Raw genomic sequence first — 17,317 nt, 5'->3', positions numbered from 1 at the left:
ACGGACGCGCTTGGCTATCGCTCAAGAGCACCGATAGAGACTTAATCGCCTGCCAAATCTCATATCCGTAGCTCTCAATCGCACAGGGATACGTCCGCTTGAACTTGGCACCGAGCCCTGTATGACCCATCTTTCACTGGCTCCACAAAAGCCGCGCATTCAACGACACGGACAGCCTTGCGCTGGCCCACGTGCCCCGACCGAGACCTGATCGCCTGCCAAATATCAGGCTGCTCAGCCCTTCACATCGCCGAGATACCACACCTTTCCTCTCACATCTTCACCCTCTCTCCTCTCTTGGCCTTTCTTCTCACCCTTGACTTTACTGTTGCATTGTGGGTAATCCTTTCCCGCCTTCGAAAGGGATCCCCGCCAATTTTTCAACAACAGTTATAGTAAAGTCTCGCTTGGGGCAAGCACTTTCAATCCAAACCTAGCACAACACAAGGCAAATGGCCCATGACTCACACTCATGTGATTTCTTTCTTCCTCTTATGACCGTTCGAGCCGCCATACCCCAAAGTAAACTACACTATAACTTAACTCAGTCTGGCTCAAAAGGACGGCAAATTTCAAGCTCTGCCGACCTCGTCACAACCCTTACTTCTTCAAGGGATTAAGGGGAGTTGCTGGCTTCCTGTCTTTATTATGTCTTTCCACCACCAGACGGAGAAAAAACATCGACTTCCTTCGTCAACAACTATCGATCGATCGAACGTCACGGCCACAGATCGAGTACGCCTGGGCCAGCAACCTCACCTTGCAAGTCGTTCTGGGATTACAACGCAGTTTGAAAAGTTGTTTATCACAGCACATTATATTCTGGCTGCATTTTAAACCTTTCACGTTGCAAACTTATCCCGTTATGGCTCTACAAAACAAAGGATTTTTTATGGATTGGAATGGACTATTGCATAACCACGAAACCTTCGTTCACCCTTGTGTTTTCCTGCAACGCGGACTCGCCAAAACGGTAGAGCATTTCAATTTGTACTTCATCACGTCTGCTCTTGCTTTATGGCCCTTAGCTCTGCTGGTTTGCCAAGCAACAGTCTCATTGACGGCAACCAAAGTGAACGAAACTGTGTTCCCATCGATGGAACAACTAAACATGTTGCCTTCCTCGCTGCTTTATTACAACACCCCACATCAACAAATGCAAATACCATTGCTTGCCCTTTTGAAGGCATTTTATTACTGTGCTTATTACGTTTATTTACAATGCTCTTTAAGCGTTATTCTTCCATCTGTCTAAGAGCTACTTGAAGTGATTTTATGTTTGATAACGTAACTAGACTTTAATGGCATTCAACCTTGACACGCAAAGTTAGTTCATGTTGTTTCATGTTCATGACATATAGACAGTCATATTCTTTATTGTTTGCTACAAATCAAACACTGTTGTGCCACTTTTCCACTCATGGACGGTTGGGGGGATTTCACCTAGTTTCCACCCTAAACTATTTTCATCCATTTCTGTGATCCCTCCCAGCCACCTGTGGAGTTAATTTTGTACTTGGCCAGTGATTTTTTTTTCTTCTACAATGTTGCAATGACCATGTTCAGTACTTTCATGTTTGGGTTTTATTAATTTTCACTCTTTGGCTGAATTTGGCACTGGATAAGTAGGTCTCTAAACTACACATAACACCTCTGAGGCAAGTCTTCAGGAATATTGTGTCAGGGTCTTAATAACAGTGAATTGCCTTCATTTTCCAGCCTTTAAAATGCCCTGAAAGGTAAAAATTAAAAGGTTTTCAATTCAATTCAATGAAAATATAAAAGGGTTATTGAAAATGTTGTAAAATATCAAAGGTTTATTGAAAGGGTTGTAAAATATGAAAGGGTTAGTAAAAGGGTTAGTCAAAGGGTTAGTGATTCCTTAAAATAACCCTTCTTCTAACCCTTTCACTAACCCTTTTACTAACCCTTGTGTTTTTCAAGGGTTAGTTAAAGGGTTAGAAGAAGGGTTATTTTAAGGATTCACTAACCCTTTTACTAACCCTTGAAAAACACAAGGGTTAGTGAAAGGGTTAGTGATTCTTTAAAATAACCCTTCTTCTAACCCTTCCACTAACCCTTTTACTCACCCTGAAAAAGACCACCCTTGTCCTAACCCTAGTCATCACCCTAATTCTAACACTAACCCTTTCATAATTTTTCAATTCCACAAAAACCCTTGTCTTTTTTTAATCCTTACAACATACGTAATCAGGAAAACACATCTAGAGTAAGGAGGGAGATGTTCCTGGCTAGGAAAGACCTCCAACTTTTGACTGGCCCTTGTTTACCAGTAACCCTTACCAAATCCCAAGAAGCAATCAGTAGAGCTAGCAGGCTGAAGTCTGGCGAGTGCCTCCCACCCGAGAGGCAGAGAGTGGGGACATTCCCAGGGGAGAAACACACTTCTCAGAAGCATGTAGCCACCTCGTTGTGGAAACTACTAGTTTTAGTAGCTTCCATCAGCGTGGAGGGGAGCTGTGGCTCCCCCCCAAGCGGTGGATCTACATGCCCCATTGGAGAGCATGCTTTTCCCCAGGGAATCCCACGAAACCCTGTCTCCCAGGCAGAGGCACTCTCCTGACTATCACCCACACTGGCCACTGACTGATCCTTCAAGGGACTCAGCAGTTCTGGCAAGAACAGGCGAGTCAAGAGGAGGTCCCCCAGGCTCAGAACATCCACCCTGCCAGGTCACTGATCTCTCCCTGCGGGATTTAGTATCAGTTTTTACCCAGACGAGCGAAGTCCATGGAAACAGCAGGGCGTCCCATGAAACTTAAACACATAGCACCTTCTAACACTTGTGGGACTTGAAGGACGTATACGCATGCGTACTACCATAAATATCCTTCTCTTTGTGTTAAAAGGTCGAGAAAAAGCGTCAAAGATTAGGAAAGTGATCAGGCAAGTAGCTGGCACATTAAGGAATGTAAACACGTGTCCAGATCCACTCCCAGTCTACTGGCAGTGTACATAGTGACGTCATGTCTAGAAAGAACTGTCCATTTGACTTCAATCTTGGAAGAAAATGGACCTTGTAAGACTGCAATTTCACCCGCTTTGCAGCAGCTCAGATTGAGAGATAGGGATGCGCCTCTGGTATCATCCAGGTGCCCTTAATCCATCGTTATCGCATACCAATTTCAGATTCGTAGCTCTTAATCTCACTGAGATATGATGGCTTGATCATTGCATGAGAATTTGTATGACCGATACTTCAACGGCTGTGTACTAGTGCAATTAAAGAGATAAGGACGCGCATCGTGCATGGTTCACATGCCCTGCTACAAACGTTATTGCATACCAAAGCTCACATTCGTAGCTCTTACTCTCACGGAGATATGATCGCTTGATATTTGGACCAAACTTTGTATGACCGATACTTGAACGGCTGCCTAGTAGTGTCATTTAAGAGATAAGGACGCGAATTGTGCATGGCTCACATGCCCTGCTATGAACGTTATCGCATGCCAAATCTCAGATCCGTAGCTCTTTATCTCATGGAGAAACGACCGCTTGATATTTGGACCAAACTTTGTATGACCGATACTTCATCGGCTGCACAGTAGTCCAGTTTAATAGATACGCATGCGAATTGTGCATCCTTAAACTGCCCTACTACAAGCGTCATCGCATACTAAATCTTAGATCTCTAAGTATTCATCTGACTGAGATACAGCCGGTTCATATTGGCATAAGTTCACTGGCTGCACAGGACGCAGGCATTTGAGGAAACGGACGCGCTTGGCTATCGCTCAAGAGCACCGATAGAGACGTCATCGCCTGCCAAATCTCAGATCCGTAGCTCTCAATCTCACAGAGATACGGCCGCTTGAACTTGGCACCGAGCCAGGTATGACCCATCTTTCACCGGCTCCAAACAAAGCCGCCATTCAACGACACGGACGCGCTTGCGCATGGCCCACGTGCCCCGACCGAGACCTGATCGCCTGCCAAATATCAGCTGCTCAGCCCTTCACATCGCCGAGATACCACACTCTTTCCTCGGCACATCTTCACCCTCTCTCTCTTGGCCTTCTTCTCACCCTTGACTTTACTGTTGCATTGTGGGTAATCCTTTCCCGCCTTCGAAAGGGATCCCCGCCAATTTTTCAACAACAGTTATAGTAAAGTCTCGCTTGGGGCAAGCACTTTCAATCCAAACCTAGCACAACACAAGGCAAATGGGCCCTGACTCACACTCATGTGCTTTCTTTCTTCCGCTTTTGACCGTTCGAGCCGCCAGACCCCAAAGGAAACTTCACTATAACTTCACTCCGTCTGGCTCAAAAGGACGGCAAATTCAAGCTCTGCCGACCTCGTCACAACCCTTACTTCTTCAAGGGATGCAGGTGACTTGCGGGCTTCCAGACTTAATGATGTCTTTCCACCACCAGACGGAGAAAAAAACATCGACTTCCTTCGTCAACAACTATCGATCGATCGAACGTCACGGCCACAGATCGAGTACGCCTGGGCCAGCAACCTCACCTTGCAAGTCGTTCTGGGATTACAACGCAGTTTGAAAAGTTGTTTATCACAGCACATTATATTCTGGCTGCATTTTAAACCTTTCACGTTGCAAACTTATCCCGTTATGGCTCTACAAAACAAAGGATTTTTTTATGGATTGGAATGGACTATTGCATAACCACGAAACCTTCGTTCACCCTTGTGTTTTCCTGCAACGCGGACTCGCCAAAACGGTAAGAGCATTTCAATTTGTACTTCATCACGTCTGCTCTTGCTTTATGGCCCTTTGCTCTGCTGGTTTGCCCAGCAACAGTCTCATTGTGGGCAACCAAAGTGAACGAAACTGTGTTCCCATCGATGGAACAACTAAACATGTTGCCTTCCTCGCTGCTTTATTACAACACCACACATCAACAAATGCAAATACCATTGCTTGCCCTTTTGAAGGCATTTTATTACTGTGCTTATTACGTTTATTTACAATGCTCTTTAAGCGTTATTCTTCCATCTGTCTAAGAGCTACTTGAAGTGATTTTATGTTTGATAACGTAACTAGACTTTAATGGCATTCAACCTTGACACGCAAAGTTAGTTCATGTTGTTTCATGTTCATGACATATAGACAGTCATATTCTTTATTGTTTGCTACAAATCAAACACTGTTGTGCCACTTTTCCACTCATGGACGGTTGGGGGGATTTCACCTAGTTTCCACCCTAAACTATTTTCATCCATTTCTGTGATCCCTCCCAGCCACCTGTGGAGTTAATTTTGTACTTGGCCAGTGATTTTTTTTTCTTCTACAATGTTGCAATGACCATGTTCAGTACTTTCATGTTTGGGTTTTATTAATTTTCACTCTTTGGCTGAATTTGGCACTGGATAAGTAGGTCTCTAAACTACACATAACACCTCTGGAGCAAGTCTTCAGGAATATTGTGTCAGGGTCTTAATAAACAGTGAATTGCCTTCATTTTCCAGCCTTTAAAATGCCCTGAAAGGTAAAAATTAAAAGGGTTTCAATTCAATGCTTGTAAAAAATCAAAGGGTTATTGAAAGGGTTGTAAAATATCAAAGGGTTATTGAAAGGGTTGTAAAATATGAAAGGGTTAGTAAAAGGGTTAGTCAAAGGGTTAGTGATTCCTTAAAATAACCCTTCTTCTAACCCTTTCACTAACCCTTTTACTAACCCTTGTGTTTTTCAAGGGTTAGTTAAAGGGTTAGAAGAAGGGTTATTTTAAGGATTCACTAACCCTTTTACTAACCCTTGAAAAACACAAGGGTTAGTGAAAGGGTTAGTGATTCTTTAAAATAACCCTTCTTCTAACCCTTCCACTAACCCTTTTACTCACCCTTGAAAAATACCACCCTTGTCCTAACCCTAGTCATCACCCTAATTCTAACACTAACCCTTTCATAATTTTTCAATTCCACAAAAACCCTTGTCTTTTTTTAATCCTTACAACATACGTAATCAGGAAAACACATCTAGAGTAAGGAGGGAGATGTTCCTGGCTAGGAAAGACCTCCAACTTTTGACTGGCCCTTGTTTACCAGTAACCCTTACCAAATCCCAAGAAGCAATCAGTAGAGCTAGCAGGCTGAAGTCTGGCGAGTGCCTCCCACCCGAGAGGCAGAGAGTGGGGACATTCCCAGGGGGAGAAACACACTTCTCAGAAGCATGTAGCCACCTCGTTGTGGAAACTACTGGTTTTAGTAGCTTCCATCAGCGTGGAGGGGAGCTGTGGCTCCCCCCCAAGCGGTGGATCTACATGCCCCTTGGGAGAGCATGCTTTTCCCCAGGGAATCCCACGAAACCCTGTCTCCCAGGCAGAGGCACTCTCCTGACTATCACCCACACTGGCCACTGACTGATCCTTCAAGGGACTCAGCAGTTCTGGCAAGAACAGGCGAGTCAAGAGGAGGTCCCCCAGGCTCAGAACATCCACCCTGCCAGGTCACTGATCTCTCCCTGCGGGATTTAGTATCAGTTTTTACCCAGACGAGCGAAGTCCATGGAAACAGCAGGGCGTCCCATGAAACTTAAACACATAGCACCTTCTAACACTTGTGGGACTTGAAGGACGTATACGCATGCGTACTACCATAAATATCCTTCTCTTTGTGTTAAAAGGTCGAGAAAAAGCGTCAAAGATTAGGAAAGTGATCAGGCAAGTAGCTGGCACATTAAGGAATGTAAACACGTGTCCAGATCCACTCCCAGTCTACTGGCAGTGTACATAGTGACGTCATGTCTAGAAAGAACTGTCCATTTGACTTCAATCTTGGAAGAAAATGGACCTTGTAAGACTGCAATTTCACCCGCTTTGCAGCAGCTCAGATTGAGAGATAGGGATGCGCCTCTGGTATCATCCAGGTGCCCTTAATCCATCGTTATCGCATACCAAATTTCAGATTCGTAGCTCTTAATCTCACTGAGATATGATGGCTTGATCATTGCATGAGAATTTGTATGACCGATACTTCAACGGCTGTGTACTAGTGCAATTAAAGAGATAAGGACGCGCATCGTGCATGGTTCACATGCCCTGCTACAAACGTTATTGCATACCAAAGCTCACATTCGTAGCTCTTACTCTCACGGAGATATGATCGCTTGATATTTGGACCAAACTTTGTATGACCGATACTTGAACGGCTGCCTAGTAGTGTCATTTAAGAGATAAGGACGCGAATTGTGCATGGCTCACATGCCCTGCTATGAACGTTATCGCATGCCAAATCTCAGATCCGTAGCTCTTTATCTCATGGAGAAACGACCGCTTGATATTTGGACCAAACTTTGTATGACCGATACTTCATCGGCTGCACAGTAGTCCAGTTTAATAGATACGCATGCGAATTGTGCATCCTTAAACTGCCCTACTACAAGCGTCATCGCATACTAAATCTTAGATCTCTAAGTATTCATCTGACTGAGATACAGCCGGTTCATATTGGCATAAGTTCACTGGCTGCACAGGACGCAGGCATTTGAGGAAACGGACGCGCTTGGCTATCGCTCAAGAGCACCGATAGAGACGTCATCGCCTGCCAAATCTCAGATCCGTAGCTCTCAATCTCACAGAGATACGGCCGCTTGAACTTGGCACCGAGCCAGGTATGACCCATCTTTCACCGGCTCCAAACAAAGCCGCCATTCAACGACACGGACGCGCTTGCGCATGGCCCACGTGCCCCGACCGAGACCTGATCGCCTGCCAAATATCAGCTGCTCAGCCCTTCACATCGCCGAGATACCACACTCTTTCCTCGGCACATCTTCACCCTCTCTCTCTTGGCCTTCTTCTCACCCTTGACTTTACTGTTGCATTGTGGGTAATCCTTTCCCGCCTTCGAAAGGGATCCCCGCCAATTTTTCAACAACAGTTATAGTAAAGTCTCGCTTGGGGCAAGCACTTTCAATCCAAACCTAGCACAACACAAGGCAAATGGGCCCTGACTCACACTCATGTGCTTTCTTTCTTCCGCTTTTGACCGTTCGAGCCGCCAGACCCCAAAGGAAACTTCACTATAACTTCACTCCGTCTGGCTCAAAAGGACGGCAAATTCAAGCTCTGCCGACCTCGTCACAACCCTTACTTCTTCAAGGGATGCAGGTGACTTGCGGGCTTCCAGACTTAATGATGTCTTTCCACCACCAGACGGAGAAAAAAACATCGACTTCCTTCGTCAACAACTATCGATCGATCGAACGTCACGGCCACAGATCGAGTACGCCTGGGCCAGCAACCTCACCTTGCAAGTCGTTCTGGGATTACAACGCAGTTTGAAAAGTTGTTTATCACAGCACATTATATTCTGGCTGCATTTTAAACCTTTCACGTTGCAAACTTATCCCGTTATGGCTCTACAAAACAAAGGATTTTTTTATGGATTGGAATGGACTATTGCATAACCACGAAACCTTCGTTCACCCTTGTGTTTTCCTGCAACGCGGACTCGCCAAAACGGTAAGAGCATTTCAATTTGTACTTCATCACGTCTGCTCTTGCTTTATGGCCCTTTGCTCTGCTGGTTTGCCCAGCAACAGTCTCATTGTGGGCAACCAAAGTGAACGAAACTGTGTTCCCATCGATGGAACAACTAAACATGTTGCCTTCCTCGCTGCTTTATTACAACACCACACATCAACAAATGCAAATACCATTGCTTGCCCTTTTGAAGGCATTTTATTACTGTGCTTATTACGTTTATTTACAATGCTCTTTAAGCGTTATTCTTCCATCTGTCTAAGAGCTACTTGAAGTGATTTTATGTTTGATAACGTAACTAGACTTTAATGGCATTCAACCTTGACACGCAAAGTTAGTTCATGTTGTTTCATGTTCATGACATATAGACAGTCATATTCTTTATTGTTTGCTACAAATCAAACACTGTTGTGCCACTTTTCCACTCATGGACGGTTGGGGGGATTTCACCTAGTTTCCACCCTAAACTATTTTCATCCATTTCTGTGATCCCTCCCAGCCACCTGTGGAGTTAATTTTGTACTTGGCCAGTGATTTTTTTTCTTCTACAATGTTGCAATGACCATGTTCAGTACTTTCATGTTTGGGTTTTATTAATTTTCACTCTTTGGCTGAATTTGGCACTGGATAAGTAGGTCTCTAAACTACACATAACACCTCTGGAGCAAGTCTTCAGGAATATTGTGTCAGGGTCTTAATAAACAGTGAATTGCCTTCATTTTCCAGCCTTTAAAATGCCCTGAAAGGTAAAAATTAAAAGGGTTTCAATTCAATGCTTGTAAAAAATCAAAGGGTTATTGAAAAGGTTGTAAAATATCAAAGGGTTATTGAAAGGGTTGTAAAATATGAAAGGGTTAGTAAAAGGGTTAGTCAAAGGGTTAGTGATTCCTTAAAATAACCCTTCTTCTAACCCTTTCACTAACCCTTTTACTAACCCTTGTGTTTTTCAAGGGTTAGTTAAAGGGTTAGAAGAAGGGTTATTTTAAGGATTCACTAACCCTTTTACTAACCCTTGAAAAACACAAGGGTTAGTGAAAGGGTTAGTGATTCTTTAAAATAACCCTTCTTCTAACCCTTCCACTAACCCTTTTACTCACCCTTGAAAAATACCACCCTTGTCCTAACCCTAGTCATCACCCTAACCCTAACATAGAGGTATAAAGCTGTTAAATCTTCTTGTTTCACCCCCAATTCGATAGCAAGGATGGCTTTTTTTTACATTTCGTCCATCTGAGGGTTGCTCACAGTCACATTTCACCCCCAATTCGATAGCAAGGATGGTTTTTTAAAACATTTCGTCCTTCTGAGGGTTGGTCACAGTCAAATTTCACCCCCAAAAGCTATTTCAGGATGTAAAATTCAGTGATAAATTCTGTGGTGGGGTGTTTTTTTGGGCACATTTACCCTTGCAGGGTGTGGTAATTTTAAAATTTACCCCTTGTTAGGTATTTTCATGTCCCAAGTGGGGTTTTTGCACCTAATTTCACACCTTTTGGGGGTGATTTCAAGTGAAACCACATTTCAGTGAGGTGTTTTGTTGTGAAAAGTACACCCCTATCAAGGTTCACGGTTGTGATTAGGAACCCTAGTGGGGTGTTTTTGACTGAAAACCACATCTCTCTGGGGTGAGTGGATTTGCAAAATTAACCCTTGCGTGATATGAAATCAACCCAATTGGGGTGATTTTTTGTGATCCTGGACACTTGTGGGGTGATTTCAAGAGAAACAACACCTCTCTGGGATATTTTTTTCCAACAGATTCACCCCTGTGAGGGTGTTTTTTTTAGAAAAATCACCCTGCTTGTTTTTTGAGTATTCATTCTTTTTTCCACCCTAACATGTATGTGTATGTTTTGCACACACGTGAGTGGCATTGGCAAGGATCTCTATAAGAAAAAGGTCTCAAAAATGAAAAAAAAAACAACAAAACAAAACACAACCAATGCAAATGCACTACCCTTTTTTTTACTCCAGAACAAGAATGGTGATCACTTCACTGCTGCCTCCTTTTCTGCCCACTTGAAGAGCGTGCTATATGGCCTTACGGGAAAGTTGGCTTCCATAAACATACTCAGAAGTTCCTTTATCACTTGGGCGTACGACAAATCGTGAGTTATTCTTAGTAATTCAGAGGGCACTTTTAGTCTTAAAATTAGGGAAGTTGAGTCAAGAGGTCAATATATTCTTTGACTCACATGAAACAGCTTAAAAACATAGGATTCCAATAATTTATTTTTCATCAATCAGTCCTATGCACTAGAATACTTGGTTTGCATCCGTGCGAAGAGATGGCTGGTAGTTTGCTCAAGCTAATTGAATCCCATGTCCATGTTTGTTTGTTAAGTCTCTGACCTAAACAAAGTGTTTGTAAGTAGGCCACTTTCAGAATTATGCAAGAGCATTGATTGCTTATATTTTCTCTTGGGACCATTGTCAGTCTCAGGTGAAACTGGAAACAGTTATTATGCAATTCTTGGAGGGCAAACAGAGTGTTTTTCAGTCTTTGGTCAACTACCCTACAATAATTTCAGTTCTCTCATTCCCCCCTCGAGTGTAATATTACATATCATGACTCAGACATTGTTCTATGATTTTAACAGGGACTGTACGGACTCTCTCAAGGCTTCGCTAGCATCTGCGCTCAGGCATTCGCGAAAACAAGCGCAACATACATACGATCGCCGCACAGCAAATCAGAAGAAACGAATGGCGGTCGACTTAGCCAGAGATTACGCAGAGGGCCGTCTGGATGAAGGGGAAACTGCAACCGATGGGGAACCAGAAGAGGGTGATGAGACAGTCAACAGGGGCGATTTCGTCGCCGTTGTATCAGAGGAAAGCACCTATCTGAAGCCGGTGGTTTACATTGGCCAGGTCAAGTCCATAAGACAAAAAGAGGCGACGCTGTTATATTACAAACACATAGGCACCAACTTATATAAGCTTGAACTCTCGGTCGAAGAGTGGAAGGAAGACATTGACAGCCTTGTTCCTGTGGAATTGCAAGGCTCCAAAAAGCGAGGAGGTGTCTACAGACTCATGACTTCCACACGCACCATCCACAAGGCAGTGAAAGGGTAACTGTCTGTGCAGTCTTTCAGTCAAGCTCCAAACGGCGAAAAACCGTCTGATTTCCAAAAAAACAGTTTCACTTCTCTAAGTCCAGAATCAATTCACAAAAGCTTCCACCCCACAATTTTTTCTCCTCTTGTGAACAGCATGAGAGCTTGACTGAAGGGTGCATGTTTTCAAACAAGAGGGCCTAGCAGAATAAGAATTAACTTAGTTGAAGCAAAATTGGTTGTCCCAGTTTCCCAAATTCAAGTGAATGACAGGCTGATTTTATACGTAGCCTTAGTAACTTGAAATAACATCACCTCCATCATTTGAGCCAGTAATTGCTTTATTGAGCCAGTTAAATTGACAGCACATATACAAAACAAATGCAAATGTTTATTCTTACTTGGAACAACGGCAATGGGCCATTTTACAGTTGTTTGCTCAGTGACCTGGCCTATGAATGGCTGCGAGGCTGCCGGTGACCTTGAATCGATACAGACCTAACTGCTTTTATCATGTAAATTGTGTTGTTGTGATTCAAATTAGTCTACATTAACATGAGAAAAGCACAAAGGTTTGTATCAAAACAGGGTCACTGGCAGCCTCGCTTCCATTCTAAAGCCAGGCAGCTTAGCTACAACTGTAGAATGGTCTATATTTTGCATGAAGTGAAAATGAAAAATCTTTGCATAATTATCTACAATGGCCACAGATGCTTGGCCTTGCAATGGAAGCATGAAATTTCCAGTTTTGAACCGTGCAAACGAGAGCCCATTGGCTCACAAGTTTTGTTTCAAGCTTGAGTGTTCATACACTCTGTTCAGTGATTAGGAAGCATATGAAATATATTAAATAAACAGTGGTTGAGACCATAAGGTCTTTGTTGTCATGTATTCTTTTTAATTGACCAAATGCATAAATGGCGACCAAAAATGCATTCTTTTGTTTATGTGCTAATGAGACTCACTAGCCTCGCTCTCAAGCAACATTTCTTTTGTATTTTGTCCATGCAATCGAGGCTACTAAGGCTAAATAGCACATAAACAAAAGAAAATTTTTTTGGCTGCCATTTATGCATTCGGTCTATGAACCGATTCAAAACTTTCTGACACACAGAGCAGGGCTGCAATCAAAGGACTTCATTCTCGATAACAAATAAAACAGGGCAATAAATACTCAGATACTCGCTGATCGATAACTAATTTTACTCTATAAAAGTTATTGTATGTACAGATACCAAACATGAGAGATATCATGCAAGGTTGAAATCTTAATGAGAGACTTGATGGCTTTTTTGGTTTTATTCCACATATGAACAAACAAATGAAATGAAAATAATATCACCACAGTTTCAATTATTAGGAGAAAGGCAAGAGATAAGAAACTTAATACTTGTGTCCTGTAACTATGGTAACAGGTATTTCTGAGCAAGAAAAAAAAAATTCCTCACCTTAATATTGTGAGGAATGATAATTTTCAATAATTAGCTTTCTAGTTGTTCTGACACACAGAGCAGGGCTGCAATCAAAGGACTTCATTCTCGATAACAAATAAAACAGGGCAATAAATACTCAGATACTCGCTGATCGATAACTAATTTTACTCTATAAAAGTTATTGTATGTAGAGATACCAAACATGAGAGATATCATGCAAGGTTGAAATCTTAATGAGAGACTTGATGGCTTTTTTGGTTTTATTCCACATATGAACAAACAAATGAAATAAGAAACTTAATACTTGTGTCCTGTAACTATGGTAACAGGAATTTCTGAGCAAGAAAAAAAAACCTCACCTTAATATTGTGAGGAATGATAATTTTCAATAATTAGCTTTCTAGTTGTTGCTTTGGGAAGGTTAATTCTGAATGAAGAGTGCTTCATGTGTTTTTCACAGACACTAGCAGTTGAATAATGTTGTTCACACCTTAATGATACTGTACATTCAAGGTGGATGCCTTACAGGACCCTGTTTTACACAAGAAAGTCCATGTTATCAACAGGAAATTTGGATTGATTGTTTCAGTTGCCTAAATTTCTTGTCATTTATCTAAATGGAAAATAGGCTGTTCTGTTCCCGAAATTCAAACATCCTCACAATAGATAAGGATTCATGAGTTCCCAATGAAAGGCTAACAAGTATTAGTGGTTTTGGTTCCTTCCTAAAAAGGTGTGTCTCTCCTGGCAGGCCATAAATAATATTTACAATAATAATAATATTTATTCTAATTAACAATTATTGCAATATAAGTAAATGAAGAAAGACAGAAAGACATTGGCTGGCTAGAATTATTTATCGGTTGTTTTCAATCTAATCAAGGATGATGACGATAATAATGTCTTTATTCATCTACTTGTATACTTTAACAATAACACAACAATAATAATCAATATCTATAAAAAGTAAAGGGAGGAGTCAAGCACTGTTACAGTCAAGCTATGCAGTTGCATGTTTGCAGTGATGCATTTTGGGAAAAAATCTAAATGTAGAGCTGAAATATGTTTCTGCATGAACTAAGAAATTCAGAACTCTCAGTCTGAAGAATAAACAGTACAGCGGACAGAGCTTGACTGTAACGTGACAAGGTCTCTTTACTTATAATTATAGATATTGATTACTCTCCCCCGAATAAAATTCATCAACCCTCTCCCATTCCCCCTGCCCCGATGGCCGCCCGCGCCTCTTCCTGTACGAAAAATCCTGCCACGTGCTGTACCGCGCATGACGCCTCTATATCCCCCCCTTGCCCCCCGATTTCCGCCCCTACCGCGAATTCCACCCCTAGCCCCCCGACTTCCCCCCCTCCCGCTATCTACATGTTTTGGTTTGGTGGGGCACTGAGCCCTGATGTGCCCCTGTCCCCCACATCGCCAGCACCCTGAAAAAGAGAGAAAAAAGAATAGCCGTTGTATTGGCATGTAAAATGTTAATTGTGAACCGTTATCAGGTCACTGACCGTCGGCTGGTTCACTTTGCAAGTGAAGCTATGATCTTCGCAGTTAACTTGTAATGTTGAGATGATATCTGAAATAGATCCTAGCTTCACTTGATAAGTAGTCATGTGTAAATATAAAGAATATTCTATGCTTACTTGTGTACGGGTGTGGCTCCTTGGGGGGAACCTTTGTTGGGTCCTTTCCATCAGCCTTTTCTAGAAAACAGGAGTGATATAATTTCTTGCAGACTGTAGTTAAGCAAGTCAAACAGAAGTTGGCATTGTCACTGTTACGATGAAAAGCAAATGACAAATGATAGTAACTAGTTCAGTAATGTAATAAGGAAATGAATTTGTACCATTTTCTTTTTCTGGGATTCTGGTGTCACTCAAGGGTTGCGTCATCCCCTCCTGAGGGGACAACTCTTTGTGTGCTGTTTATAGAACAAATAAAACAGTTTACAAAAAGCAAGAAAGGAATGATGTTATTGTCTTCATTACATGGACTTTATTGCACATGCTTTATCCAGGCAAGGTTATCGCACACAGAGAAAGAATTGTATGGCATGACGTTCTCTCCCCATAACGAGGCACTTCAAAGAGGCCAATAAAAGCCTGTGCATTCAAAATTAATGCATCTGATTTTCCATCATGAATAATAAACCTATTTTTTGGACACCAGGTTTGTAGTAGGTTCAAATTTGTCAACTATGCCATAAATGGCAGTTTCCCCACTATCTAGTATACATTGCAGAATATCATCATGAGATATAGTGAAATGATGGTCCCCAATTTTAACAATTGAAATAGTTTCAGAAGATGTACCTTTGCATTGCTGGAAGAATAATAAATTACAATATTATATTAACGAGGCACTTCAATGCCAGTTCAGTCAAACGCACATGACAAGAAACATTGTTACTTCTAATATCAAGATCAAAGGGCTTACATGTAGCATCTGGTGGTGGTTCTAGTAAACAAAGAAAAAAGATTGATATTATTAGTATAATTACATGGAATGAACAGACTTTCTTCCAGTCACACAAGCATAAATTATTTAATTATTAGTCGTACTAATCAAATTGTGTTTGGAACATTTTCAAAGGTCACATACCAACTGGCATGATTGGTTGCTGGTGACTTTTCTCTGGAAGTAATGAGAAAGGAAAAGTTAGCTTTTCTCATAGATTATTTAATTATTGGTCGTACTAATGAAATGTCAAGGTAAGAGGCCCTCAAAGTGTTTAGAACATTTTCAAAGCTCACATACCAACTGAACAGGTCGGTTGCTGGTCACTTTTCTCTGGAAATAATGAGAAAGGAAAAGTTAGCTTTTCTCATAGATTATTTAATTATTGGTCGTACTAATCAAATGTCAAGGTAAGAGGCCTTCAAAGTGTTTGGAAATTTTTCAAAAATCACATACCAACTGACATAACTGCTTGCTGGTCACTTGTGTCTGGAAGTAATGAGAAAGGAAAAGTTAGCTTTTCACATCCTTGACTAAAGGCAATTCAAAGTTATTGTAAATGTGCATCAAATTATTTATAGACATCATTGGAGAATGTTTTGTTTCCTTGTGTTAAGTTTTTAGAGAATTTTACTGTTCACAGCTTGCAAATCACTCTTCACAAATAGCAAATGGTAATCCCCGATTTCGTATTTGAAATAGAAAAGCATTTAAATACCAGATAAAGGCGGTTCTGACATGGCTGTTTTGTTGCCATGGTAACCTGCTGGGTCAAGTCAATGACTACATCTGGTTGAGCGATTATTGCAGAACCCCAGGCCTTTAGTATCACAAGACAACAGCATTAGAGGGTTACTTTCGTCATAAATAAGACATTCATTCTCTTACTGATTTGCTGATTTGAGCCACCTTAAAGTTGTCGTTAATGAGGCCCTACCAGGGAGGGGCTGGGGCGTGTCGTTGATTCATTAAAACAATTGCTTCTGTTCCCTTGAACCCAAAATTACTTTTTGATCCCTTCAATTGTATGAAGTTCCCTTGTTCCCTGAGATATGTTGTCGTCCTTCTCCGCGTCCCCAGTTCCCCAGTTCAAATAAGCTTCGTCAGTGAAACCACTGGCAAGGCGATAATGTGCCCCAAAAAGGCCAGTCATTTGCGTTTTCTCTCACTTGGAGATCATTCAGATTGAAATTATTATTAAAATCAGCTCAAGTACACGCAATAGCGCGTTCTATCGAGTGGCAAAGGTGGGAGATTTGGAAATGTACTGGAATGAACGAAGAAGTCTCACCGCCTTCAGAGGTACTACTGTTCGACAACGTGCCAAATCGTGTCGCTCACTTGACCGAATCTAACGAACAGTTTACGGTGGGAAAAGACAGGAAAGAAAGAAACCACATTAAGAGCATTTTAGCTACAGTTTTCTTACTTACTAGATTCCATCTTTTGGATGTTCGCACTTCCCTCTAGCTATATAATGGCGCTGTGTTTTGAAAATTCCGCTGCCTGTCGTTTCCTCCAATCGCATCCCTCGTACACAGGCTCCTTGCATTTCGGTCGATCGGTCGATCGCGATGTTTCTCGGCTTTGACTTCCGACAGGCTCCGGGAAATGTCGGAGATAATCTTCGGCTGTTTGGGAGAGAGGTTTTTGTGTCGGAATCGAAATTTCTGTTTTTTCCACAAAAAACTCGCTTTCGTGCCTCGTCCAAGGCCTTGCAACGAACAAACCATTTCCCAGGCATCCCCTCCCCGAGGAATAAAGAGTAATGGCTGACCCAGCGTGTTTAAAGAGGCTTTTGAGAGAAACCTTGATTCAGATGAAGATCGATGAAGGTATTTTCATATCAACTGCATTCGTGTGGCTCTTAACTTCAGCTCAA

At 42.0% G+C, this 17,317-nt stretch overlaps 2 protein-coding genes across 2 annotated transcripts; one reads left to right on the top strand and one right to left on the bottom strand.

The window, feature by feature from the left end:
• The first annotated feature begins 8,260 nt into the window (after nt 1–8,260).
• Nucleotides 8,261–12,406, top strand: LOC138026369 (uncharacterized). The gene is made up of 3 exons (XM_068873688.1): nt 8,261–8,450; nt 10,446–10,579; nt 11,072–12,406. Exons 1-3 carry the CDS (start codon nt 8,370–8,372, stop codon nt 11,550–11,552), a joined length of 696 nt encoding a protein of 231 aa, XP_068729789.1. The 5' UTR covers nt 8,261–8,369; the 3' UTR covers nt 11,553–12,406.
• LOC138026370 (guanyl-specific ribonuclease pgl-1-like) lies at nt 11,857–16,937 on the bottom strand. The gene is made up of 8 exons (XM_068873689.1): nt 16,869–16,937; nt 15,892–15,924; nt 15,736–15,768; nt 15,580–15,612; nt 15,415–15,435; nt 14,825–14,899; nt 14,622–14,681; nt 11,857–14,408 (listed from the first exon to the last, which is right to left on the bottom strand). The coding sequence occupies exons 1-8, from the start codon at nt 16,876–16,878 to the stop codon at nt 14,122–14,124; spliced, it is 552 nt and encodes a 183-aa protein (XP_068729790.1). The 5' UTR covers nt 16,879–16,937; the 3' UTR covers nt 11,857–14,121.
• Nucleotides 16,938–17,317: the final 380 nt, after the last annotated feature.

The sequence above is a fragment of the Montipora capricornis genome, chromosome 12 (genome assembly GCF_036669925.1).
Source record: "Montipora capricornis isolate CH-2021 chromosome 12, ASM3666992v2, whole genome shotgun sequence".
Taxonomy (NCBI): domain Eukaryota; kingdom Metazoa; phylum Cnidaria; class Anthozoa; order Scleractinia; family Acroporidae; genus Montipora; species Montipora capricornis.
Note: the sequence above shows the minus strand (reverse complement) of the source record. Positions and strands in the feature narration are given on the sequence as shown.